We start from the raw sequence: 27,705 nt of genomic DNA on the forward strand, positions 1-27,705 counted from the left end.
GGGATGGAGAATACCTTAAATAAAGGAATATGGAAGTCTAGGCATTTACAGGGCTTATGACCTGTCATTGGCTGGTTTAAGTGGCCACTTTACACACTGTTTAACATTCACTATTTCGCCTATGTTTGAACATCTATATTTCTTCAATTCTTCCGTTTGTTTATTTTAGTGAAGTTAAAGAGCTGAAACCTTTATTGTTGTGAAGAGATTCATCTGACTGAATTTGATAATTACTACCTCAAGGACAAGATCTGGTCTTTTTTGTGATTTTTTAAATCTAGAAAGACTTATACCAAAAAGTACAGATCAAGTTTACAAAGTGACACAATCGGGACATTGGTGCATGCAAGCTATAGTTTGTGCTGTGATGATTAAGGAACAGCACATTATTATTTCGCAACCGGCGGATTGGAACATTGAATGCCACTTGTTCCAGTAACGTTGGTACATCAATTAAGTCATTTAGTAAATTAAACATAAATACAGAGTCAATGTTATTTCTACGTTTTTGTAGACTTAAGATTTTTAACATCGACTCAAATGTAAGCATAAGTGTAACTACACCAGTCCAGTTTCGTTTGGTTAGAATATAGAGACAATGTCAAGCTCACGAAAAAACCCGGCTGGCGGTTAAATAATGACTAAATTCGCGCTGGGAATGAAATAAGTGTCAAAACTTTAGAGGGCTTAGGGTAAAACGCGGTATCACTTTTCTTCATTTACACGTATTCCCGTATTTTCTTCCTTGATTATGGCACTAGAGCAGTAATTTGAGCACGACGAGGACACTTACCAATTACAGGAGGAGTTTAAATGAAAAACTAACCCTTATTTATTTATTTATACATCAACGGTTCAAAGAAGCTTTTACAATAAAAAGTTTTACAGAAATAATCACAGCAGTAAATTTTTTATTATGTAATATATAATATGAAATATAACTATATAATGAACTAAATAATAAAAACTAGACAAATTAGGTTTTTTTTTTATTTTTTAAACTGCATAATAGTAAAAAAGAAACATACAAATAAAAGACGACAAATAAAAGATAACAAATTGAAGTGAGATTATTACGAATATATAAATAGCTCAAAAAAGGCAAAAATAAATAACGTGTCTTTATTTATTTATAAATCTGGTTCTAGGAAAAAGAAATGTTTTTTGACCGATTTTTTTTTTTTTAGTTTTGATGAAAATTTTTGTGGGTTTGAGTGAACCCCTCGATGGTTTAGATTCACAATTTGACCCGGTAGATGGATAATTTGAATATCGAAGATATATTTGCAGAACCAGCTAATAGCAGGCAAGCCAACGTACGGGAAGAACGTCTGTCAGGTCCGCTAGTATAATATATATTTAATAAAAAAAATTATATAAAAGAAAAACTAAAAATATTGGTAACTTTTGTTGACTTAAAAACTACGAATTAAGAATGTGAACGTGTGGGTATACTGGTCCCGCTAAATATATTCAAAAACATTTTCAAATATTGTTCTAATCACAACCAAAAATTTCCTAGGCAAATCTTCAAAGGAAAATGGCATTTACAACCGCGAATACGTATTGAATTCGGAACACATTCGCTTCTTGCAAAAACAAAACGATCAGTTTCTCATTTGTTATGCAGCCTTCGCCGGAATTAATGTCATCTCTTTTCATTTCGCTGCAAAGACAGCGCGTGGGAAGAGGACAGATGTACATATTGTTTACTTACGCCCAGAATAATAGACACAGACGCCAAAGCAAAGCGGCTTTTGTCTTTTACACATTTCGCTAACCTAACCTTGAAATAGTGTATAGTAAAATACAGGAGTATTAAAAGTTTAATGTCCTTAAAGAATGGCGAAAATAATGTTTTAAATAGGGATTATTTAAAACATTTTGTCATAGAATTAAGAATAGTCCAGAAACCGCATACGCACATCAAACAGAAGGCGACTAAACTACCCATAAATGAGTAGGTTTATGTTTCGACCCATTAGTTTCTTTGTAGACGTCGCTCAGTACGCAACTACTGATTTGAATTCAACTATGCCGTGTTGTGTCCTTTTTAAGTGTAAAAATACTGCTAGGATCTCAAAGAAACAGGATGGCATCACATTTCACGTGTCATTAACAAACGAATGTTTAAGTAGCAAATGCATTACTTAAAAATTGAATTATTTTTATATCTGTCGTCGAATGGTGAATGTTACACAGTGTGTAAAGTGGCCACTTAAACCAGCCAATAACAGGTCATAAACCCTGTAAATGCCTAGACTTCCATTATTCCTTCTCAAAAATATTTTACCTCTCTGTTGAAATAAATTTAAATACTTAAACATTGTTGGTAAAAGAAGAAGTATAAAAATGTTACACAGTGTTTAAAGTGCCCACTTAAATCAGCCAATGACAGGTCATAAGCCCTGTAAATGCCTAGACGTCCATATTCCCCTCTCAATCGTGTTTTCCCTCTCTGTTGAAATAAATTTAAAAGTATGTTATTGTTTATTTTGCATTAAAATGTCTGCCTTAAAACAGGTTGTACCTAGTTAGGCAGACTAGAAATGATTCAGAGATCTCTATTAACTAAGTGTATATGTAGTAGATAAAGTAATTGTTATTTTTGTTAAGAAACCATGATTATTATTATTATTTTCCAATATAAAAACACGTTAATTGGATTAAATTTCTATTTTTTTTATGTACAAGAGCGTACATTGTGACGCGTTTCGTCTTGTTAGGACGTTTTCAAACTCAATTGAATTCAGTTTCAGTCTAAATTCAGGGAGTTAAATCCAGCATTGTCTACAAACATTTTAACATACCCAAAATATTGTTAATTTTTTTATTTATTTAAAAAACAAGAATACCCGGTATCTGTATATTTTCAGCGGGAGAGGAGATCGCCTACATACAAAACTGCATGTTTATTACGAACTGTAAAAATATTAGACATATAGAATCTATATTAATATATGCTTGAATAAATACTTCGCATCCTGCGATAAATGTATCGGGATATAGATAAATATATTGCCCATAAAACGACAATGACAGTCATTATTTTATTTTATTTTAAACTTTGTATACATATACAATATGACTGACAGTAGCTTGTTACTTGACCCAATGTCTGCACAGTAATTAAATGTGTGAGCTGATCTAATACTATAATGTTGTTTTCTTTTTCTTTCTTTTTATTTTTTTTTCTCTCTCTTTATATATGTATATACGAGTATCTGTGTGGATTTAAATGTCAAATAAATTTTATATGTACCTTATATATATTTTTTAGACATTATAAGTATAATATATTAAATCATGTAAATGAATGCCTCGACACGAGTTGTGCCCAGTGAGGTATTCATATAATGGGCCTGCCACACACTCGACGAGTGGTATGGGAAGTAGCGAGGAAAGGAGGCAGAGACGTAGTGTGGCAACATTACTCGTCATGCCGCTCGTCATGCTCCTCCTCGTGCCCATCGCTCCTTATTTTGTCGGTTTTTTGAGCGCGAGTCAAAGAGCCGGCAATATGAGCGCGAGTGGGGGGCATATAATCGCGCGGTCGCAGTACGCAATGTACGCATCGAGCGCTCACACAAGACGCTCACGTCATTTTTAAATGATGTATATTTCTTTGTATGATATTTTTTAAACTATTTTTTGTAATTTTTTACAATTTACAGAAGAGGTGAAACAAAGCACCTATTATAAAAATAAAGGATAATTACATATGTATTAACTGTAAAAATAGCAAACGAAAATCCCACAAAGGCATGGCCTGTTCGTAGGTAAACAATAAATATTTTTGAATTTTTGCTCCTATAATAAATAGACAGATTTAATATTTGTGTTTAATTAGAAAGAGAAAAGAAAATATTCTGTTAAAGACTATAAGGTACTTTTTTATTTTATAGTAATTAAAAAAATATATAAAAAACAAAAATATTCCATCATTTCATATTAATATACATTGATATAATTTGCTGTACTAAAAATGCATCGCGCGCACGCTGTCACAGTTTCATCGTCCATTGTATAGAAAGACAAATGACAAGTGCGGAACGTCGCGCGAGAGGGCGGCAGCGTGAGGAGCATGAGCATGAGCAGCGCAAGGAGCATAGTGTGGCGGGGCTATTAAAAAATAAAGTTTTATGTAAAACGTGAAATAATAAATAAATATACATATAAGCGCGGGCATATTGCCTTAAGGCAATTTCTTCCTACCTACCCAAACCGTTCAGTTTGAGAAAATTATAAATACACGAACATATTGAATCTTACAATTTTATACAAAAATAAAAAACAAAGATTGACAAAATAAAAATATATTTTAAAAAATTAACACTATACTATGAAGAGAGGAGAGGGGATGGGAAGGAAAGAAGAAAGATACAGGAACAATTTAAATATTAAGATAGTGACATTTCAATCTTGACTTAAATGTAAATAAAGAAGGGGCGTCTCTAACATTAGTGGGTAGATTATTCCACAATCGAGCGACTACTACTGTGAAAGAGGAGGCAAGAAAATTAGAACGATGACAGGGTATTAAAAGGGTTCTCTCGTTACTAGAACGAAGAGATAGTCCGTGTCGTGAAAGAGGTTGGATGAGCTCTCTCAGGTAAACGGGCGAAGTGGGATTATTTAAAATATTTCGGTCATTCCATTGGCTTGTTTCGATCATATGATGTCGATATGACAAGTAGGTAAAACATACCGATAGTACAGAAGTTAAGTATACCGTCTCGATATATACAGATGAAGATCGTTCATAATCGAGGCACAGATCCTGTCTCGAGTTTACAATACGATACAATCGGGACATTGGTGCATGCAAGTTTAGTTTGTGCTGTGCTGATTAAAGAACAGCACGTCTTTATTTCTTAACCGGCGGGTCAGAACATTGAACGCCAAGTGTTCCAGTGACGATGGTTTATTAATCGAGCAATTTAATAAATTAAACATGAATGAAAATGCGAAAAATGGGTCTATACAAATATTGAATAAAGTTTTGATAATTTGAGCGCACGACGCTGTCTTATCAAAATCAGGTGGTTTATTGTAATATCAATAATTGTTTAATCTTTTCAGTGACAAATATTTTATTACAAGAGTGTCATCATGTGACATTTTATTTTATATTAATACCACGATGATCAGTATGAGCAAGAAGACATATTGGCACATTAAAATATTTTTTAAGAACGAATAAAATTAAAAAAAATAAAATATCAAAAAAAGCAAATGGTTGCTTACTTCTGCAGGGCAGAAACGATGAGGGTTGAGATTCGACTTAAACGCTTATTATTTACACGCCTTTTCATAATTTCCTAATACCTGAGTGTTTTTTTTTGTAAGTAATTTATTATTGGAGAATGGATAGTATAATTCAGAAAGAAGTGAAAAGTTATATTTATAATTATTTTTTGTGTAGCACTAACTGAAAACACCGTTTTTTTATAATTTATATGTTATACAAAAAAATATTTACTGATTAAAAATAAAATAAACAAATTATTGTAAGACGTCACTCCTCATTTCATCCACAAGAATTGTTTTTTTTTTTACGTAAAACGAAACGTTAATGAAAATATATGTATTAAATTTATAAAAAAAATGTCTTTAGTAGTAATGTTGTATACGTTGTATACTTATATTTTTTAAATCTAAATAAAGAAAAATAAAATAAAATGTTCAAAACAAACGCATAAAATCATGATGTATCAAAGCGACCCCGCTCCGAAGGGTTGACTTTGATCATCAAGTTTTTATTATTTTCTCGCTCACACGTTTAAAGTTCGAAACTGATCAAAGTCACCCCATTCCCCTTACTCTACTCGAATCATAAATTTTTACGTAAAAACTATCTCGGCATTCGATGACGTCAAACTTAGTGACGTCATGAGTTGTCTGTTTTAATTTACATCCAAATGACTAGACTTTGATCCTTTATATCTCCCTTATTTCTTAACGGATTTTAATAAGAATAGTACCGATTGTCTTGTGATTTTTCAAGTTAATTTATTAGCTAATAAAAACATCCACGATAATTGCCCATTACCATGGATTTTTTTTATTAGCTAATAAATTAATCTTAAAAATCACCGATCGGTACTATTCTTATTAAGATATAAAGCATTAAATTCTAGTAATTTTAATGGTGCCAAAAAAAAAAAAAAAATTGTGACGTCATTAAATATGACGTCTTCGGATGTTTTGTGACGTCATCGGATTGTTTTTATCAATGTCTATGGATTTTATAGAGTATTGTAGATAGCTTCCTTTTTCTATGTGTCGTTTGTTTACATTTTCAGCGTCCTGTTACTTATCAAATGCTACGAGTTGTGATTTATAATTTTCATGATAAATTGATAATTCAATTTGTCATTATCATAATAAATTAATATGAAGAAGAGCTTGAAAACCATAAAATATTAAAAGAAATTCGAGATGTAAAATGTAATCCTTTTTTACTTTCATCTGTTAGTGCCTGGAGCTGGAGTGTGGAGTGGGTAAGGGGGGGGGGAATAAAATAATATGCATAGACAACTCTCCTTATATTTCTATGAGTGGCCTGTGGCATTACGAACATTAAAATGAATGCATTACTCGTGAACTTCTGTGGCAAGATTTAATACCAACTTGAGAAACGATCGTTTTCGAAAGACCTTATTTTCGGAACGAAAATAATGAATTAAAATATTCATTATAAGGGTTTATATAAACACTAGGAGAATCATTAAAAAATCTTTTATTTGTAGAGTAGGTTAAATCCGATATTCCTCCCGAGTGATAATACCCTATTTATTTTATGTAGAGCATTCTATTTTATTTTTGCTTTACAGTGAGAAAGCACATTTCTTTATGCATTCCGTCCAAATTTAAAAATACCATGTTGTGTGTCATTTGACGGAAGCGATAATTTACTGCCGAAGGAAGTAGTGGTTTGTGTGATAGGAAGCATTTATGTATGCGGTACTTGACTCAGGATGTTAACAATAAATAAATAAAATAATAAACAAACAAATCAATGATCAAGTTCATGAGTCAAACATCTCCCGCCATCTGAGATAATAAAAATACGAAAATCGGAACAAACTCAAAATATTATTATGAATGTTTTATTTTGAATTTATAAAAATATTATTGTGTGCTCTAATAATAACAATATACAATAGAATTAAGAATAGTCCAGAAGGAGCGTAGAATCATATTTGAATACATCGAACTGTGTCTAAAAATCCCTCCAATATGCCTTACTTTCGCCGCGCGCATTCGTGATTTCGCCGCGCAACACAAATGTAAGGTAAAAAAAAGCAATCTGTTTTGCAAAAAAGCAAGCAATTGTGCACGCGGAAATATTGATTGACACAACAGAGTAGATACGTCATAGGTCATTTAATAAGAGTAATTGAATTAATGAACTTTAAACTTAAATATAAAACAAATTTTATTTTATATAAAACGGATTTATTTTTATATCATGTTAAATAATATTTTATGTTTTGATAATGTCGGTCAAATGTCCGCCACAGAGTTATTTAATCCGAGGTCCAATTTTCATTAGTTCTCTCATTAGATGAGCAAAGTGGGGTTAACAATAATACTACCCTGGCAACACTAACGAAATGTCAATTTTCTTTTCTTCGACAATCTGACGGACGGAAAAATAATTCAATTTTAAGTAATGCATTTGCAATTTATACATGAATTTGCTAATTACACATGAAATGTGATTGCATCCTGTTTCTTTAAGATCATAGCAGTATTTCTACACTTTAAAAGGACACAACACGGCATAGTTGAATTCAAATCAGGAGTTGCGTACTGAGCGACGTCTACAAAGAAACTAATGGGTCAAAATGTAAAACTACTCAATTATAATTAGTTTAGTCGCCTTCTGTTTGATGTGCGTATGCGATTTCTGGACTATTCTTAATTGTATGTAATATACATATATTTAATTTATAAGTTGTTTAATACATATTTCTTAACATTCTGCTTGAATTTGTTTTTTTTTCCTTCATATATGTTTTTTCCCATTTTTATTTATTTGACAAATAATGTAGTTGCAATAAATCCAGTACCTGACTACAAAGATTTGGACATGCCTAACAAATTTAGTTTGTGCACATTAACATTTTAAAAATTCTCCATTTCCGTTAAGTTTTTTTTCTTTTAGGGCAAATCAATTATCGAAATGCGATCCATCAGGCGAATATGTGGTAAAACGATGCATGATAGGAGCACAAATGTCGAGATCCGTGAACTGTGTAAGGCTGAGACATGCATTATCGACAGAATCAAGAAAGGGGTGCTGCGTTGGTTTGGACATGTAGAGCGAATGGACAGCGAAAGATGGCTAAGGCTAAAAAGATCTACGATGCGAATGTTGATAGATATAGAAAACGAGGAAGACCGAGAAAGACATGGCACGATCGGGTCCATCAAATACCAAAGATGGACATGTCAAAAGTAGGAATAATCGGCGAACGTGCATGAGAAGATGTATGAAAGTAGAGGAAGCGAGGTCTGTATGCAAAGATAGAGTGATATGGCGTTATATCCCTTCTGCCTACCCCTACGGGGAAACGGCGTGATGGTTTGTTGTTATTGTTGAAATCAATTGAGCAAAACTTGAGTGACAGTGCTTTTTCTTTTATGTACCTTAGACAGCGTCAGCATAGACTGTTTCACATTCCAATATACAGGACCAACCTGCCAATGGTTATGCCTGTTGGAAGGGCTATCTTTATGTTGAACAATATTACTTTAGACATTGACATTTTCCACGTCTCCGAGGAAGTTTTTCGTTACAAGATTCTCTTACTTTTTAAACATATTATTCTTTGGATATTATGTATACTTATGTGTTATTTTTATACATACCTAATTTTACCTTCTTATTTTAATTATTTCTATATGTATGAATTTAGATATTCCATTGTGTAATGTACATATATATGAATAAATAAATTTTTTAAAATTGAAATTGAAATATTCCATAAAATAAATAAAACAACTTTGTTTTTAACCACTAATTTTTATTTTTCACCGACCGGTTTCAAAACAAACAAGCTTCTTTGTCAAGGTTTAAGTTACGTAAACCTTGACAAAGAAGCTTGTTTGTTTGAAACCGGTCGGTGAAAAATAAAAATTAGTGGTTAAAAACAAAGTTGTTTTATTTATTTTATATAATGAATAACCACAAAGTTAGTGCTTCAAATATAAACTTTATTTTGAAATATTCCATTTGTTTTCAATAAATCTTATTTTATAGTTTTGTTAGTAGGTATAACATATCTGTAATATATTTCTACGTTCTCATTTTACTTCTTAAATTACCGTAATTGGAATAAAAATATGAATAGCCATAAAGTGTACAAACAATGTTTATTTTTTGCGTTTCTCCAATGTCCGGTGCGAGTGGCGGTCTATTTTCATAACTCAAAACAAATGACAGGCGGAAAGAAAAGAAAATGGCGACAAGGAAAGCGAAAATAACAATAATACCATACATAAATAATTCATAAAGAGCGGTCAGCGTACATTTCTAGTAAGTAATAACTTTCTTTACAAATAAATGTACTTGAATACATGAATTTGTACAATGGATTGGCGGTAATCTGAATACTATGTCGTTCGCCGTGTAATGTTTGTGTTTTGAATAAAAATGGCATCTATTTGGCTGTAAAAAAATCAAATAATCATGTACCTATTTCAGTTTTATTGTTTTCAATAAATTACCGACATTAATTTGTTAAAATCGAACTTTAGGAAAGAGCATTAGGAGGATCTTTAAAATCAGTTTTAATATTAGGTAAATATTTGCGTAAATATATGTTAGCAGCATAGAATTAAGAATAGTCCAGAAACGCACTGAAATGACATCGCCTTAGTATGACGTCATAGTTGAAGATAAAAGTCTCCCGACATAATACTAAGATACACTACCGATCCCCCCACCATTATGTTTTGATTATACCGATGTATACCGACGGGTCTAGAACCCCTTGATACGTTTATCTACGCGTTGAAAGTGACAAAAATTTTGTTCCAACGAGCAATTTTTCCTTTAATTACGATTTACTTAAATTTTTATCGTTTTGCGGTTGGCACTTTTTTTCTTAAAAGCCTATTTAAAATATAAGAGAGAAATAAGTCAATTTTGAAGTCGAATTTAATTCTGACATAATTGTCAGTTTCCGAAACGAGTGGCTAGATGCGAAAAATAATGCCGCTAGATTCTGGCCTATTAACACACAAGAGTATCTAGGTGTAAGAAAGTGTCACCATAAAAAAAATATTAGTAATTATATTTTTTTTCGTCTGTTTTACTATCTTCCGGAGTAAACGTATCGAGACGTTAAAGGAGCCGGCTTTGTAATCGATCGGTAGATACATACAGACGATCGCTAAGCGTACCATCTAGATGATTTCCAAAAGTCATGCAAAATTCATGTTCAAGCGAGCATTTTTTGCTTGAATTGGGATGCATTGGATATTATAATCGCTTTGAAGTGAGCATTTTTTATCACAGAAGCCTAATTAAAATATAAATGAGAACCATTTAAAATTTTAATGACGTAAGGAACGCGGACTAATTTTTGCTGTCATTCATGGTTCGTTTCGATCATATGATGTCGATATGACAAATAGGTAGAACATACCGAGGAAGATATAGGTAGTACAGAAGTTAAGTATACCGTCTCGATATACAGATCAGATGAAGATAGCGTTCATAATTGAGGCCCAGGATACCCGGGCCGCGATAACAAACGCTTTCTTCATCGGTACATATCGAGGCGGTATAAAGTAAAATCGATATTTGTGTACGAAAATGTGAATACGTGATCTATTTTTCATGCTGAAAATTTAATTTTACTTTGCAGATAAAAATTGAATTGAGATAACATTAACTAGCTATTGTAATACGGGCCCTGATATATTTTTAATACATATAATTTTATAATAAAGATACCAACAAGTCAGTGTAGCGAAAGCGATAAACATCACTCTTAAAATTATTTATTTTTCTTTAGTAGAATCAATAATAAGATATGGTATAAAGTCGTGGGGACATTCGACTAAAACTATTATTAAAATGATCCAGGGTCTACAGTATTCTATAGTTAAGCGAATTGTACCTGCAGAGATTTACGAACAAAGAAGTAATAATGATCTCCTGTACAAAACAATCAAAACTCTGCCTGTTCGAGGACTACTGTGGCTTTGCATCATTTTGGAACAATTTAATAGTAATACATTCAAGTTTCCTCTCAAACATAACCATAATACACGCTTCACGTCTAATGATGTCTTGGTAGTACCAAAAGTATGTAATAAATATGGAAATAGAACTCTCAAATATTTGGTACCTAGAATTTTTAATTTATTACCAAAAGAACTTAAATTAAACTCACATTGTAACAAGAGCAAAATAAGAGAGTGGCTACTCGATCAAGAGTTGATATATGAATAGTAGCTTAGGTGTAAATATTTTAATTTTTCATATATTTTCTTGTATTTAAAAAATAAATTTATGTATTATTATTTGTATAAAGATGTTTATTCTGATCTTTCCGGCTGTTAATTTTTATCTGTTATTCATTGTTTTTATAAATGTAAATAATATTATTAAGTCAGTATAAATATAATCTTAACCATCAAGCTACAAAAAGTGGCTTGGTGGGATTTTAGTTTTAGTAAAAATATAACAAGTGAATTTTTTTTTTAATTGTAAAAATGTAAAAATAAAAAAACCGGTCGCTAGTAATTACTTATTCGCGTCTAGACTTACACAATATTCCTTTTCCGGAAGATTTTCCATCGTTTGTTGAGATAATATATCTTGTCAACATCCGCATTCGCTTTGTATTGAGTTAGGCTTTTGTTAGAACACTTAACCAAATGAACATTGCGTACATTTTAATTAATGTTCCATGAATGTCTATCTTACTTAAAATACATATTGAATACGTATTATAATTATTAAAACACAACTCGCAACGATTCTATAATTCGTGCACATATTAATACTCCAATCAAGCCAATGCCAAAGCCAAAAATCTGCTGCATTTTGGCGAATTTTGAGATGTTTTAAATGTCCGAGCCATAGAATTAAGAATAGTCCAGAGGAGCGTAGAATCATATTTGAATACATCGCACTGTGTCCGATAATTCCCCCACTTAGACACACTTTCGCCGCGCGCATACTTAAAATAACCGGGTAATATTGCCAGATCGCGAAGAATATAACCATAACACAAATGTAAGGTAAAAAAAAAGCAATCTGTTAATTTCTCTAAAATTTTATTGTGCACGCGGAAACATTGATTGACACAACATAGTAGATAAATAAAGGGTCATATAATAAGAGTACTTGAATTAATGAACATTGAACTTAAAATATAAAACAAATTTTATTTGACATGCAACGGATATTTTTATATCATGTCAAATAATATTTGATGTGTTGAAGATAATGTCGGTCAAACGTCCATCACAGTGCTGTTTAATTCGAGATTCAATTTTCATTAATTCTCTCATTAGATGAGCGAAGTAGGGTAAAAAATTTACTACCCTGGCAACACTAACGAAATTTCCATTTTGTTTTTTCGACAATCTGACAGATGGAAAAATAATTTAATTTTTAAGTAATGCATTTGTTATGTACACATTCATTAGCTTATTACGCATGAAATGTGATTGCATCCTGTTTCTTTAAGATCCTAGCAGTATTTCTTCACTTTAAAAGGACACAACACGGCATAGTTGAATTCAAATCAGGAGTTGCGTACTGAGCGACGTCTACAAAGAAACTAATGGATCAAAATGTAAACCTACGCATTTATGAGTAGTTGAGTCGCCTTCTGTTTGATGTGCGTATGCGGTTTCTGGACTATTCTTAATTCTGTGGTCCGAGCGTTCATAGACAAGATATAGTGGATCCCACTAAAACCTAGATTCATAAACTATATTTAGGGTTACATTGTACATAAACATGTCTCTGATACACCTTACTTTTAAGGTCACCTAATTCCATTATTACGGGAGACATTGAAAAAATCTACATAGATTAATTTGAAAGAACTTTTATTTGGAATTAAAACATTAAAAAAATATTCAGAGCATGCTAGGCATGACTATTGCGATATTCCATGCGCATTGCACGCCGCGCGCTGTAATAGTTTTATTACTTGAGGGTGTATGAGACGTATGATTATGAATCTATAGTCCTTAAAATATAATTATAATCAATTGTTATCTTCAGCAAATATTTTAAGACTTTCTGATAGAAGAATCCTAACTGACCTAATATTACTTTATAAAGTGATCAATTCATTAATTGACTGTCCCGATTTGCTGGAGTTGGTGTGTTTCCGTGTACCGGTCGACATACCCGCCACAGATCTCCTTTTTGTTCTGCAAGTTCTAGGACCAACTATCACATGCACTCGCCTATCCCTAGGCTCCATAGATATGGCAATCAGTATGAGGACAAGGCTGATATATTTGGTTCTGGACTTGATAGTTATAAAACGAGTCTGATTTCTTTTTTTCTCTCGAAATATTATTCTTAAACTTTTCTTTATATTTAAAAATGTTTTTGTTTTTTCATATTTATGTATTTATTTCGTTAATATTTTTGGTTGCTTATGTGTATTTACCTACTTGTTACTATTGTTATAGTTGTGCAATTTTATATTTTTTTATTATGTATTTATATATGTTTTTTTTTTCATATTTATGTTCGATATATATTAAAGGCAATTTATGCCATTTACGTAAAAATAAATAAATAAATAAAATATAGCTTGATTAAAATGACAGCTGTCAAACTAATGTCAATAGTGATGGGAAATTACTGATCACTGACCATGTACCGATCAAATCGATTTTATCAGTTTTTTTATGCAAACATGAAACTCGGTTTTCGAAAATTGATATAAAAACGCAAAAACAAGCCTATTATAGTGTGTTTAAGACAATTATTTACTAAAAAATAAGACAAAAAATACTTTTTTTTATGAACAACAACAAATGAATGATTTTTTATTCGATCGATTTACATTGATCAATTTGTCCCATCTCTAACATTTTTACAAAATGACCTAACCTCGTAGGAACGTCGTTAATAATTAGGTTTATTTTAGTTTTAAAGCAGATTTTATATTACAATATTTGAGTTTGTCCAAATGTTCGTAGACAAAAGACTGGATTTCACCCCCTCGGGAGTCATTAAGATTAACAAATTACAACAGGGATGGAGAATATCGAAAATAAGGGAATATGGAAGTCTAGGCATTTACAGGGCTTTGAATTGAAATTGGAAAATTGTTTTCAGGCGTTGCCTAGTGTGTGAAATAATTCAGTCAGATGAATCTCTTTACAACAATAAAGGTTTCAGCTCTTTAACTAAATTCAACAAATGGAAGAATTGAAGAAATATGGATATTCAAACATAGGCAAAATGGTGAATGTTACACAGTGTGTAAAGTGGCCACTTAAACCAGCCAATGACAGGTCATAAGCCCTGTAAATGCCTAGACTTCCATATTCCCTTATTTTAGGTATTCTCCATCCCTGTTATAATTTGCTGATTTTATATATTTATGTTGATTTATATGTCAAGCATTGAATTGAAAAAATTAATTAACATGCCAGATACGAATGATTTTTCGTGTGTCAATATAAATCACTCCTTAGACGTTACTACAAAGTTATGTCATCACTTTTGCTGACAACTGTCATTCTAATTAAGCTATATTTTAAGGACTATAGGGTTGAAAAGTACAAAAAAACTAAAATGGAAGTGCTAGCTGTTCCTAAATATTGTAATAAATATGGCAAAGGGACACCTTTTTTTATTGAAAGATAATTTTAAATAAAATATGGTATGTAACTGTTAAGTATGTACTGTGGCCCGTAATGAGCAGCACATAAATGAAGTAACGTTAGGAGCAACTCTGAAAGACGCGAGTTTGTTTACCTTAGAAGCAGGATCACCAGGGCTGCTATTCCTAACGCTCTCGCAGCCGTAGAAAAAGCTTTTATCTCGCGTATTTACATACAAAATACGCGAGATATAAGTGTTTTTTACGGCTGCGAGAGCGGTTCAGAATAGCAACGCAGGTGTTGCCTAATAGGTAAAATAATTCGGATGAATCACCACGTCAAGAGAGGTGCACTCACTATTAAACGTGTTGTCCAGGTGTTAAAATGTTTGTTTATGTAATAATTTTTAAAATTATTACTATTACTTTAGATTTTTTATTAATACTAATAGACAACCGGGCCTTGGTCCTGTACACTAAAGCACTTTTTTAAAATCCTGAGTAGTACGCACTTATTCAAAACATTATTTCATAATATTATTATCATTTTTGCATTTTTTTAATGTTTGTATAATACAAGATGAAAATGACAAAGGTATTAATAATAATAATAATATTGACTGATTTATATAGCGCCATTTTTGTGAAAAATCACCTTAAGCGCGCTTTACAATTGTATGCCTAAACTTACATGCTAACTAAACTAAAGTGATATATTATATTTCCAGATTTAAAATTGAGGGTATGATGTCTAAAGAAGTGGGATTTTAGTTGGGATCTGAACTGACTGAGACTGTCGATGATTCGTAAGTTTGAAGGCAATTAGTTCCAGGCAGAGGGGCCGGCAGCCGCAAAAGCACGATCTCCAAAACTAGTGTTTGGGGAGCGCCGGATTTCACCTACTTCCACTGTGCGTTAAAACAATTAGTAACGAGAAAATGTTCAAAAAGGCTATAAAAAATTGGACAGTGGAGCTGGGTAAAGTGAAATGGATTGTCTCATTCGCCAAAACCAATATTGAATCAACTGCTCCACACGTGTATAGTTAATGTTATGTTTTTGTTCTTTTATTGTGCGTTTTCAAATGTTAATGATATAGGTATACATAAATGAAATACAAACATAAATACGTAGTGTATAAAACGATCTGAACATTTTGTTAACTATCTCCGTATATTTAGTCTTCTTTGTATATTCTCAAATGTAAAAATATTTTTTAAAAAAAAGAGTATATTGTTAAGTGTCCTCGGCACGGGTAACCCCAGTGAGGTCACATTATTTTTATTATTAATCATTGTTTTTATCGTGTGGAAAAAACGAATAAGTAAAAAAAATTAAAGGTATTTATGTAAATTCTTTTCCTTTTAAAATTTTATCTGCACACATTGTTTAATTATTTTTTTACATCTAAATATTTTCTTTATACAATACTGCTGTGTAATAAATATATAGTATTTATGCAACATAATACTTTTCAATTTAATTTTTAAGTTTTTCTATATTATTTTAAATATGTATTTTATTTTAAATATGTATTTTTTTAAGGTAAAAGACTCTGCGTGTTCATAAATAAATTTCGATGAATACCTAGTATGCTGTATACATTTATTTCTTTTAATAATTGAAAGTTTAATCAACTTTTGAGAGACCATATTCCGTGGTCGCCATAAATTATTTTTTAAATAAGACAATACAATGCGTTCCATTTTTAAATCAGTTGACAAATGACAACATCGCATGCTTCTGTTGCATATTGAATTACTGGAGAATGCGAAGAATCCCTTGAGTTGTTTTGCGAAATAATTGTGACGCAGCCGGATTAAAAGTGCCGTGAATGCAAAATGAAGCCCATATAAGGAACAGAGAAGTCGAGCCAAGTCACAAATTGCTAAATTCGGCCACAAAAATGACGGGACAAGCAAAATGCGGCGACAAAGTCTTGTAATTTCAGCCACTCCCACCTAGACGAAAACAATTGAAACACGGCGAATTTAGCAAGGTAAAAACTGTCAAAATATCCGTGTACACTCAAAAGGTATGTTCAAAATAATACTGTTTGAGTTTTTGCGGTTTTGGACTCTTTTCGAAGGGCGAATCGATATTCCGAGACGCAAATTCGGCAAAGGGTTTCAAACTCGGCGCGACGCAGACATGCCATGTTTTGCCGATAATCGCAAATCCTGCGCGAGATACATTCTCAAAATGGACTTTGATCCTCGAATCGGGGTCGCCGAAAGGCGACTGGTTATAATTTAACGTAATTATACACACAAACCTGCGAAAATTGTTCTCTTATTTCGGCGGTTTCCTCGCTTGTCAGTTTTGTTGGGTCTGCCATGTTCACTGTTCACATTCGACTGTACAACTCGCTGTCATAAAGATTATTAGCACAAGGACGAGAGTCACACAGGCACGGTTCTTGCGGATTACACGATGGAATAATTGTGTTTTATCGTTATGCAATTGATACCGGTATTATTTTATTGTAACTGATTAGATAGATCACAGGACACGAAAAACAAAGAACGCGGACGCGCGTGCAAGCCTCTACGAAAACCAACTCAAACTGAATTGTGAATTCCCGTGTAGAAAAAGGTTCTATGTGCTGCACGCCTTGCGCCGAACGCGTCAAATAATCCGTCGAATTGAATCAAACTAGTAAAAAAGTCTACGAGATAACTCACGTTATTTTGTCTTCACATAAAATGATACGTTTTTTTTGTAAATCTCTTATTTCACGCGTTTGTTGATCAATTACTTTGTTGTGAGAGGTTCAAACCATGACACATAGCAAGTTTTTTTTACCCACACGGCGACAAGATCGTGTGATTTGAAACAATACGTACAAGTTATAGATAAAATTACAAGACTATTCTATCACATCATCTCAGTGTTAGACGTAAATACCATTTAGATTCTAATTTCTAATGTTCAAATACCATTTTTACATGGTGGATATATTCTAGGCTGTCCGTGTAAAAAAGTATACTAAAAAAAAGGATTTTAGATTTCACAAAAATCTAGAAATTGTTTGTAACATAATAGGGAAATATGAAATATATTTTTAAACATTTTTAAAGTAATAAAGATCTATGAAAAAGTCCAGTGAAAAAAAATTGCTACTTATTAGTAGCATAAAAAGTATTTTTACATTTGTAATATTTGAATTCCCGCAAAAACGGTCTTTGCATTGGCCACGCCCATAATACGTCACGGTTCAGATTTATTTTCAACTTTGTTTCTAACCATAATTTTTTTATGAAACATCGTCAAGAATCTTGACGTCACAACTATCAATGCCAAACATATCGCGTTTTTCTAGTGAAATATTTTTTTACAATTTCTTTTTTACATTTATGTATGAAAACATTTCTCCACAATATCCATATTGATTTTGAAAACACAATTAATTATTCTAAATTCATTTCATATATTTTTATCTGTATTCGTAGTATGTGATTTCCCAATGGTAAAAAAAGGTGATATTTCCTTACTGCTGTTATGAAATAATACAATTCGAAACAGCATTTCAATACAAAACCTGCTGACTACAACACTCTTTATCATGCAGCAGCAAAAGGCTTTTTATGAGAGTAAAAAAATATTCTCACATCTCCTAAAATCTTCGAGATTTGCACTGGTTGAAAAGCCCAGAGAGAATAAAACACAAGCTTTGCTGGACAGTATTCATTTGAATATTATCCTTTAGGAAATGGACCATTGTATTAGGGAAAATACATGTCAAAGAAAATCTACTCCTAAGAGTAAAGTATTCAGGTAGAGAAAATCTTGTCGAAATCCGGCATCCCTAAACACTAGATTCGGAGATCGTGCTTTTGCCGTTGCTGGCCCCTTAGCCTGGAACTAATTGCCTTCAAACTTACGAACCATCGACAGCCCTAGTTGGTTCAGATCTCGACTAAAATCTCACTTCTTTAGTTTAACTTGATTTTCAAATTGAAATCAGAAAATATAATATTTCCCTTGAGCTTAGAATGTAAGTTTAAGTATACAATTGTAAAGCGCCCTTGAGATGATTTTTCATAAAAATGGCACTATATAAATCAGCCAAATATTATTATTATTTACCATGAACATTCTGATCTGCGAAAAAATTTGATGCCGGGCTGATGCACTACTTTGGTCCATTCAGTACTCTTCCTTTTGGCCCTGCGAGCACTTCACTGATCTGGCCCGCCAGCCGCAAATCGCCGATCGCTGCCCTAGGGGGTGAAACGAGACTTTGTCTACAAACATTTAGACATACTCAAAACACTTTTGATACTGGCAATGCTTTAGATTTTTTTTTTTAGAATGATTCGTCACTAGTTTTAAGAGTAAAAAAATATGAGGAAATAGTCTATTTTTACTCTGGGTTATTTTCCCTTTGAGTGTGCAAAAATGGATTTTCTGTACTAAATTATATAAAACCACAAAGCTAGAGGTTCTTTGACCACATTTAATAAATGCTGATAAACTGGTGACTATAAACATTTGTTTAATTTTATCTTGTTTATTAGGGAAAACAGCATTTATTTGACTCTCCTGCAAAATTCCCCTTATGGCACATCAGTCTGTTTTTTAATCGGTCTTTTTAATCTATTTTCTGTTTATATAATAAAATGGCTGAACTGTTATTAGATCAATAAAGACCTATTTTAAATCCAATTTCTTCTTTTACCACATCCAATCCTAAGTGGAGCATGCAGACATCACCATACCCCTCCAGGAGACTATCACTAGCCAGCTAGCTAGTATCCCTTAGTTCCGCCGAATATATAGAATAGCTAACACATTACAACAGAGATGAAGAACATTTATTTTTATTTTATTTTATTTTATTATTTTTTCACGCCCATAAGGCTTTTACATACATGAAAATTTTACAAAATATAAGTATATAAACAACATTAAATTTAAAAAATACAATATAAAGCAACAAAAGATAGAACGGTGTTAAGAAGTAAAGTTGGTATAAAAAAAGAAGATGAGTATATAAACAGCATAGATTTAAAAAAAAACACAATATAAAGAAATAAAATAAAGGAACAAAATAAAGGAACAGTGTTATGAAGTATAGTTGGTATAAAAATAAAAAGATGAGTGTATTAACAACATAAATTTAAAAAAAAAATACAATATACTGTAATAAAATATAGAACTGTGTTTTAAAGTTAAGTTGGTTTTAAAAAAAATTAAAGCAAAATATATATTTTTCTATTTTTTTAATAAGCTAAAGAAATACAATTAAAGGTTTAAAGCAGCTAGGTACATAATGTTATAAAATACAATATGAACAGAATATTAAGTTCTATTTGATAAGGAACATATACATTGATATTTAAAATTTACAAGACTCACGCTAAAGACATCGATGTTGTTAGCATATTGGTTCGCGAGTACATGCATCCGCATTACTGGCGAATTCGCGCTGTAATTGGTCGATGATGGACCGCAGTAGAACAAAGTATTACATCGGGTAACTCGACCAGGCACTCGCACATTAATCAAATTGATAAGTTCACAACAATCGAACATCGACATTATTATTTTAAACAAAAAAAGCAAGTCATTTAATTTTCGTCTGTTTTCTAATGTTTGGATGTTTAAATAATCATTTAAGTATGAGTAATTTATGTATTCAATCGGTATACTTAATTTAAAATTGATAAAACGCAAAAATTTATGCTGAACTCTTTCGATGTCCTTAACACGAACCCTGTAATGCGGTGACCATATAACTGAGTTATACTCGAGTTGACTTCGCACTAGGGCAATATACAATGTTTTCATTATGTTTATAGACTCAAAATCCCGTATCGTTCGCAGCAAAAATCCCAAGGTTCTCATGCTCTTATTTGTAATGTTTTGTATATGTTTAATAAAGCTCAGTTTTTCGTCAAAAAGAATACCTAAGTCTGTCATCTATGTAACTTTTTCTAAAGGTGAAGAATTTATTTTATACGTGAAAACGATGGGATTCCTGTTGCGGCAGAATGTCATAATTTTGCATTTTTGAATATTAAGAAATAAATTATTTTTTTTACACCAATTATACAAATTATTAATATTTGATTGCAGAGTTTCACAATGATTAATGTCCGATATTTTTTTAAATATTTTAATATCGTCCGCAAAAAGCAAAACTTCGACATCATGGAAACAGGATGTAATGTCATTTACGAACATTAGAAAAAGATAAGGTAATATAGAAGTCTAGGCATCTACAGGGCTTATGACCTGTCAATGGCTGGTTTAAGCGGCCACTTTACACACTGTGTAACATTCACCATGCTGCCTATATTCGAACATCTATATTCCTTCAGTTCTTTCATCAGTTGATGTTTGTGAAGTTAAAGAGCTGAAACCTTTATTTATGCGGGTGAGATTCATTTATTTAATTATTTCACCTACACACTAGGCAACGTATAGAATAGCCAAAATATCATCATCGACAGCCTTCCAGGACGGCGGAAGCCCGCAAGTATGAAGAAGAGGCAGCTTGGGTTAAGGCTCTCTTGAGGCTTCCGAAACAGGAGTCCAAGCCAGATCCACCGCTGTACCCTCAAAATGCATATTATAAGAGGCTTCGGCCTCCATTCTCAGATTTCAATGTTGGTAGTGACATTAAACCACTTTAGACCTAATATTCTCTTCAAGCACTTACTCTCAAAATTCAGAAGTATGGTGTTTTGAGTTTTGACAAGGTACCAGGATTCGCACCCATATGGGAGGTACCGGCATTATACGGGAGTTGAATAATAAGCATTTCATTTTGACCAAGTATAGACTCGAGTTCCAGACAGCACGCATCGTGTTAAAAGTTGCTCCAGCAATTCCTAGGTGGGTTGCGAGCTCTTTGTGCATACCACCATCCTCAGTCGTGAATTTCAAAGTTAAAGCTGTCGACGTTTTTGAGTCTGCCCATTAGGGAGGGTGATCAGGGTCAGGACAGGATTTGTTGCACATAAACTGGGTATAGTTTTTCTGCATACTGTCAATAATTTTCTGAAGATCACCAATAAACCTTTCGAGAAGAATAGCATCGTCGTACTCCGAGTTGCCCAACTTAAGGGGAATTCACTTCTATACCTCGGTTATGTGGTATTGATTTACATAAGATCATGCCATCAATATGATGAATAAGAACTGTGCAAGGACACAGCCTTGCCCTACTCCAGTGGAGACCTCCAAACAATTGTCAAAGAGCTGCAGATTCTCACAGGATAATTATTGTTGTGTTTGTCGAGTTCTTTATATCAGCAATGATCTTGGATAGAATTCTATACACATCGAGAATGTTCCAGAGTTATGGTCGATGAGGACAATCAGACGCTTTCTCGTATTCAATGAAATAAGACGTAAGAGCTGAGGTCATTTCATTAATCTTTTGCTGAATATAGTCCCCGCACAACTTACCTGAAGTAAAACCAGTTTGGTTGAATCTCAGAATCTGTAGTACAGGAGCTCTTATTCTGCCTAAGATTATGTGTGCAAGAAACTTTCCTAGATATACAAAGATTTAACAGTCTCATTCGAGCAAATCTAGAAAATGCGGGTGGTGGTTACAACTCCTCAACTTCCGCGGACTACATTGAGAGTCAGTGGCAGAATCTCAAAACCTCAATAATGTTGTCCGTAAAGATTAAAGGAGATGTCAAGGGAAACTTGGAATGAGATTGGAAAGCGAGGAAAACTGAAAGAGGTGAGACAGTGAAACAGACTCCGATCAAATTGTTCTTAGGAACAACTACCGAAATACAATTCTAGGGAGCACTAAACTTCCTCATTAAAATAACATATTAATTTGAAGGGGAACAGAGAAAAATAAAACAAACATTTTGTAATAACTAATTTATACTGATACATAAAATTGAATATTTCCTATTAAACATTTAAATTGATTTCCATTTACAACTGAATTTCGTTCTTCGGCCATCTTGTAATCAAATGAAAGCTGACACATATAATCTATGGATTCATTCGTTCCATAGACGCGATGACACTTTCAAATCATAGACAGTAATTTCACCAAAGCAATGCCCACAGATTCATACATTGAGATATCATATTCTACACATTAAATAGGTACATGAAAATTATCCATATTGAGCAGATATATACATATATAATTTATGTTTTGTTCGAGTTGTTTTTATTACATTCTAGAAAAAATCCGTTTGAAGCAACAACCGATTTATAAATAAAAATATTCTCCATATAATTTTATCACTCATAAATAATATGAAGCGCTTTATTGCAAAAATCACCTTTGTTTAAACACTAAATATTATAGTTTCAAATGCATCGTACAGTAAGATTGATAAAGACATTTGAGGAACACATTTCTAATCAAAATACACGGAGAATTAGAAACACTTTTTATAATCGCGCTTCCAGAACATCTTTTCATAAATTCATAGCGTCTATCAACCAATTTTGAAAACGTAATATGCTATTTTATTAATAAATTTCATCCAAGATAATAACTAATTCTGTCATTAAAATCACAAGTCATAGATGTAATGTTTTATAATATACAACTGCATTGTCAACCTCTATTAAATCATTCCTCTATCTCCCTTCTTTTTTTTCTTTCATACTTCAGAAATTATTTAACGTTCATTTGTTATAAAAAATGGGCCTCAAACTGATAATCAACCGACAAAATTAATTTAAAATGTGTTTTTATCTCACAATATATGTTTATTTAATAAAATTAATTCAAGTTTACTGAAATATGTTTAAAATTTGCCTTGCACATAATTTATAAGGATAATTCACTTCAAAACAAACAAGTCAGACAGAAGTCAGCTGTCAAAGTTAGAAACGAACTTCTGTGTAATGCCGGTTACTGACGTATACAGAAAAAAAATAGAGACATATTGACAAGTTCCAGTAATTAAAAAATAAACTCGCCGCTTTTGAATTATGATATGTGCGAGCAAAAAAATCTTTAAATTTGTGTACATTTGAATGAACATCCATACTGAAAGGGATTATTTAATTGATTCCTAGGAGATTATTCGCAGAAGTCGGGAAAGGATCACAAAATATGTCTATCTTGCAATTATGACCGTATATGTTATATTCCCGACACATGCATGCCAAAGGTGTATGGTTTGTCGCATTGTTTGAAAATGAAGGCAGTTTAAATATATTCCGATATTCAATTTTTTTAAAAACAAAAAACCAACCAATCACTCTGTTTCTCCTTGAGTAAGGAGTAAGCAGGGAAATGAAACACAAAACTACTTTATACATATATATTTCACTTCCTCTACATTCTTACATCTTCTCATGCGCGCACACCATTCCAATTGACACGTGAATCTACAAATATTCGTTGAATTTGGTTATGCCACATTTTAGCGGTCTTCCTCGTTTTCTACATCCATCAACACTCGCATTATTTTTGCTGTCCATTCGCTCTACATGTCCAAATCAATGCAGCACCCCCTCCTTAATTTTGTCAATAATGCTCGTCTCAGTCTTGCACTCTGCATAAATCTCAACATTTGTGAACCTACCATATATACATGCATAATTTTACGACACATTTGCCTGAGAGATCGTATTTCGACAGCAATAAACCCTTTCATTCTTATTTTTATTCCACACATTAAAAACAATGGATTTAAATACTACACTCTCTTAAAAATCAGTAAATCTACTGAAAAATAAGCGCGGTTGGCAATGCTTTTAAAACTCTAACCTAATCTCGGACCATTCTTAAAATTAAACAAAATTGTCTACTTATTTCGTTCAGTTCATTCAACGCTCTGAAAAAACACAAGTTATATAAAAATACAATTAAATTTAAAATCATTTCTTACTCCGAAGAATTTATCAGTCATTTTAATTGCAATTGAAATACTGTCCTATTCAATTAATATAAAAACCAAACACTGTAACGAAAAAAGAATATTTGCTTATGAAGTGTTGAAACAAGCATTTTTACCCTCCACATATCCAAAATCCGCTTTTAAGACTTTGGCTCTTTTTATCGGTTTAGCTCTTTAGGTCAACCTCAGTGCAAGAGGTCTCGGGTTCGATTCCCGATGTGGTCGACATGAAATTTTCATTTAAAAATGGGTTTTTACACTAGAATATTTCATAGTCCGTGGATTGGCACCTGAAGCGCAAGACTGATCATCTTACCTTCAAGATACACTGCGATTGGTGTACAAATTCAGTGCCCTATGCACCATTAGGTGCGGAAAGAGAATGATGATGATGAAAAAATGTTTTTTTTTTTTGCCAATAAATGAGTTACTCTTCAAAATTTTTAATTTAATAATCTGTGATTATAATTAAATTTAACCTACTACTTTCATTAAACCTTTCATTGTGAGTTCCGCAAATTATCTAGGGGGCTTATGATGGATATTGTCATTCATTTGACCATATTGCAAACACAAATGGTAGCAAAAGCTGTGTTTACTTCTATTAAATTCAGTTACAAAAGTCAATTTCTGCTGTGGAATTTTTATAATTAAATTATGTCAATTTAGATAGTTACTATCATTACTTAAAAAAATTACTTAAGTCCAACGCCCTTCATACAAGTCACCAAAATATGAATTCCATAATCTTCAGAATTTTTTTGGAAGGCCACAGAAAAGATGGGTCGACGACATTGCCTCTATTGCCGGTAAAACGTGGATGATGAAAGCGGGTGATAGGAAGGAATGGAGATGTTTGGAAGAGGCCGCCATCCAGCAGTGGAGAGAATAAGGCTGCAGAAGAAGAAGAAGATAGTTTCTGAAGATAACTTATTTTGATAGGTGTAATAACATATCAGCATAGGAACATTGAAAGCAGTAAATTCTAAATAACACAAATCTTTTATCAACTAAGAATATTAAAAAAAAAAAAAAAACTATTCATTTGTTTTTGCTATGTGCGGATCTGAAAAGAGACCTCAGATAAGTGGAGGGGGCTTTCAAAAATATTCCAAATACACATTGTAATCTAGTTTTATAAATACTGATTATCATGTCTTCATTTAACAAAAAAATAAATCTGAAATATGCTGTACCGACGCAGTACCCTATACCCTTCAGTTTCAAATGAGGAGTTATGATGATGACGATGATGAATTATAAAAATTGACTAATATTACATTTGTGTTAGGATCAAATAATCATCACTTTTGTACTAACCTGTTTTAGAAGTATTTCCTCAAATGTCTTATTTGTAAATATGGCAACATATTTTACTAATATTGTAACACTAAAAAAAGCTGGTATTCGGTACTTTTGTACTAGAGGTAAATACGACATTTTTTAGTAATGGCCATGTTGAAAAATTTGAACTTTTGGATGTAGAATTGGAAACAAACTGTTTTTTCTGTCGAGCTGTCAAAGTTTTCATCTTCTAACCTAATAAGACTGATGAATATCATTAAAAACTACAATTAACACGAAAAATATACAATGTTGATATTATTAATAATATTATATAAATTACACATTCCTTAATACAAAATTATTATACAGAAAATACTTTATTAGTACATTTTGACACATGATATAACAGACGACTGTTATGTTAGGTTTAAACATTATATATAGGTTAGGTTAAACTTATTTTAGGATGTATGTTTTGGAATATTGTTTAAATACAAAAGTAGTTAATACATAAATAAGAAGAAAAAACAAATATAAGGGCAATTGACAAAATATTTCAACAAACAAATCATTTTTAAGTAGAATACAAAATGTTTTAAACTATTTTTCACATTAAAAAAAAAAACTATTCAATGTAATATAGGAACTTGTGTGATATTTGACATCAATTTGATGTAAAAAAATCGTATGTTTATGCCATTCTTACTCAAGATCCAATGTTAAAGCTGGGAGCAAAATAAACAAAAAAAATCTGTAACTGCCAAATTTGTATGAGCCGTCAGCTTACATAATTGATTTCCTTTCTATTTATATCATTTGGAAGTTTACACTTGCAATTTTTTTTAATAATTGCAGCTCGAGTTCCTCTGGCTATCAGCTTCACAAAGGTTAGCGCTTTGCACTGGCTAATGTTGAGTCCAGAACCCCTATTACAATGTAAAGCCAACAGAGTTATCTTCGACTGCCTATAAAGTTAAAAGTGTAAATATTTATATAATCTACCAAATCTCAAAAGGAACACTCCCACACTATCAGAAGTCAAACTAGAGGATGGGTCATGAGGTCTATCACAAACTCTGAATTCGGTCAAAGAAATCTGGGCCCCAAAATATTCAATATGTTACCCAAACATTGCAAAACCATGACCCGGATTCAATTTTATAAATTTGTAAAAAATTGGTAACTGGGTTTAGGTCGAGAAAAATCGGAAAATTTACTCAAAATACATTCTTAAATAATAAATGGTGTAAATTAATATTGTATAACTGTATAGTAAATTGATAATTGGTAGTAATGTTATTGTTTATTTTTGCATAAAAATGTCTGCCTTATAACAGGTTGTACCTAGTTAGGCAGACTAGACGTGATCCAGAGAAATCTATTACCTAAGTGTGTATGTAGTAGATAAAGTAATTGTTATTTTTGTTAATAAACTATAATTAGTATTATTATTGATGACTTTTTTGAAACATCTTCAATTACAGGTTACTGACGAAGATACTTAAAATTTGTATATAAAAATACACATTTTCATACAGAAAATTCCATTTTATTTTAAAGACAGTTCAAGATAATTTGTTAACTTTGCATTGCAATCGGGGCCATGGTTCAATTCCCAATTATGTTGACAAAAATCACTGTTCAAACAAATTGGCTAAATCTGGAATTTTGGCTTTAGGCGAAATATTCAGTATAGTTTCTTTGACTAATAAAAATGAGAGTAGAATGCCTTACGCGGATCATTA

General features: G+C 32.1%; 1 protein-coding gene across 2 annotated transcripts in view; it reads right to left on the minus strand.

The window, feature by feature from the left end:
- Fim (plastin-2 fimbrin) overlaps window positions 1–17,396 on the minus strand; it is a 93,387-nt gene extending 75,991 nt beyond the window's left edge. For both annotated transcript variants that reach the window (XR_015824471.1, XM_088238190.1), the window contains exon 1: window positions 17,104–17,396. Coding sequence is in view for 1 of the 2 variants with exons in the window: in XM_088238190.1 (XP_088094316.1) it covers window positions 17,104–17,166 (63 nt within the window). In the remaining variant the exon portion in view is untranslated. The remainder of the gene's footprint in view (window positions 1–17,103) is intronic.
- Between the last annotated feature and the right edge of the window lie 10,309 nt (window positions 17,397–27,705).

This window comes from Micrasema longulum, unplaced genomic scaffold (assembly GCF_059751315.1).
Source record: "Micrasema longulum isolate JH-2025_06_02 unplaced genomic scaffold, ASM5975131v1 h1tg000109l, whole genome shotgun sequence".
Taxonomy (NCBI): Eukaryota; Metazoa; Arthropoda; class Insecta; order Trichoptera; family Brachycentridae; genus Micrasema; species Micrasema longulum.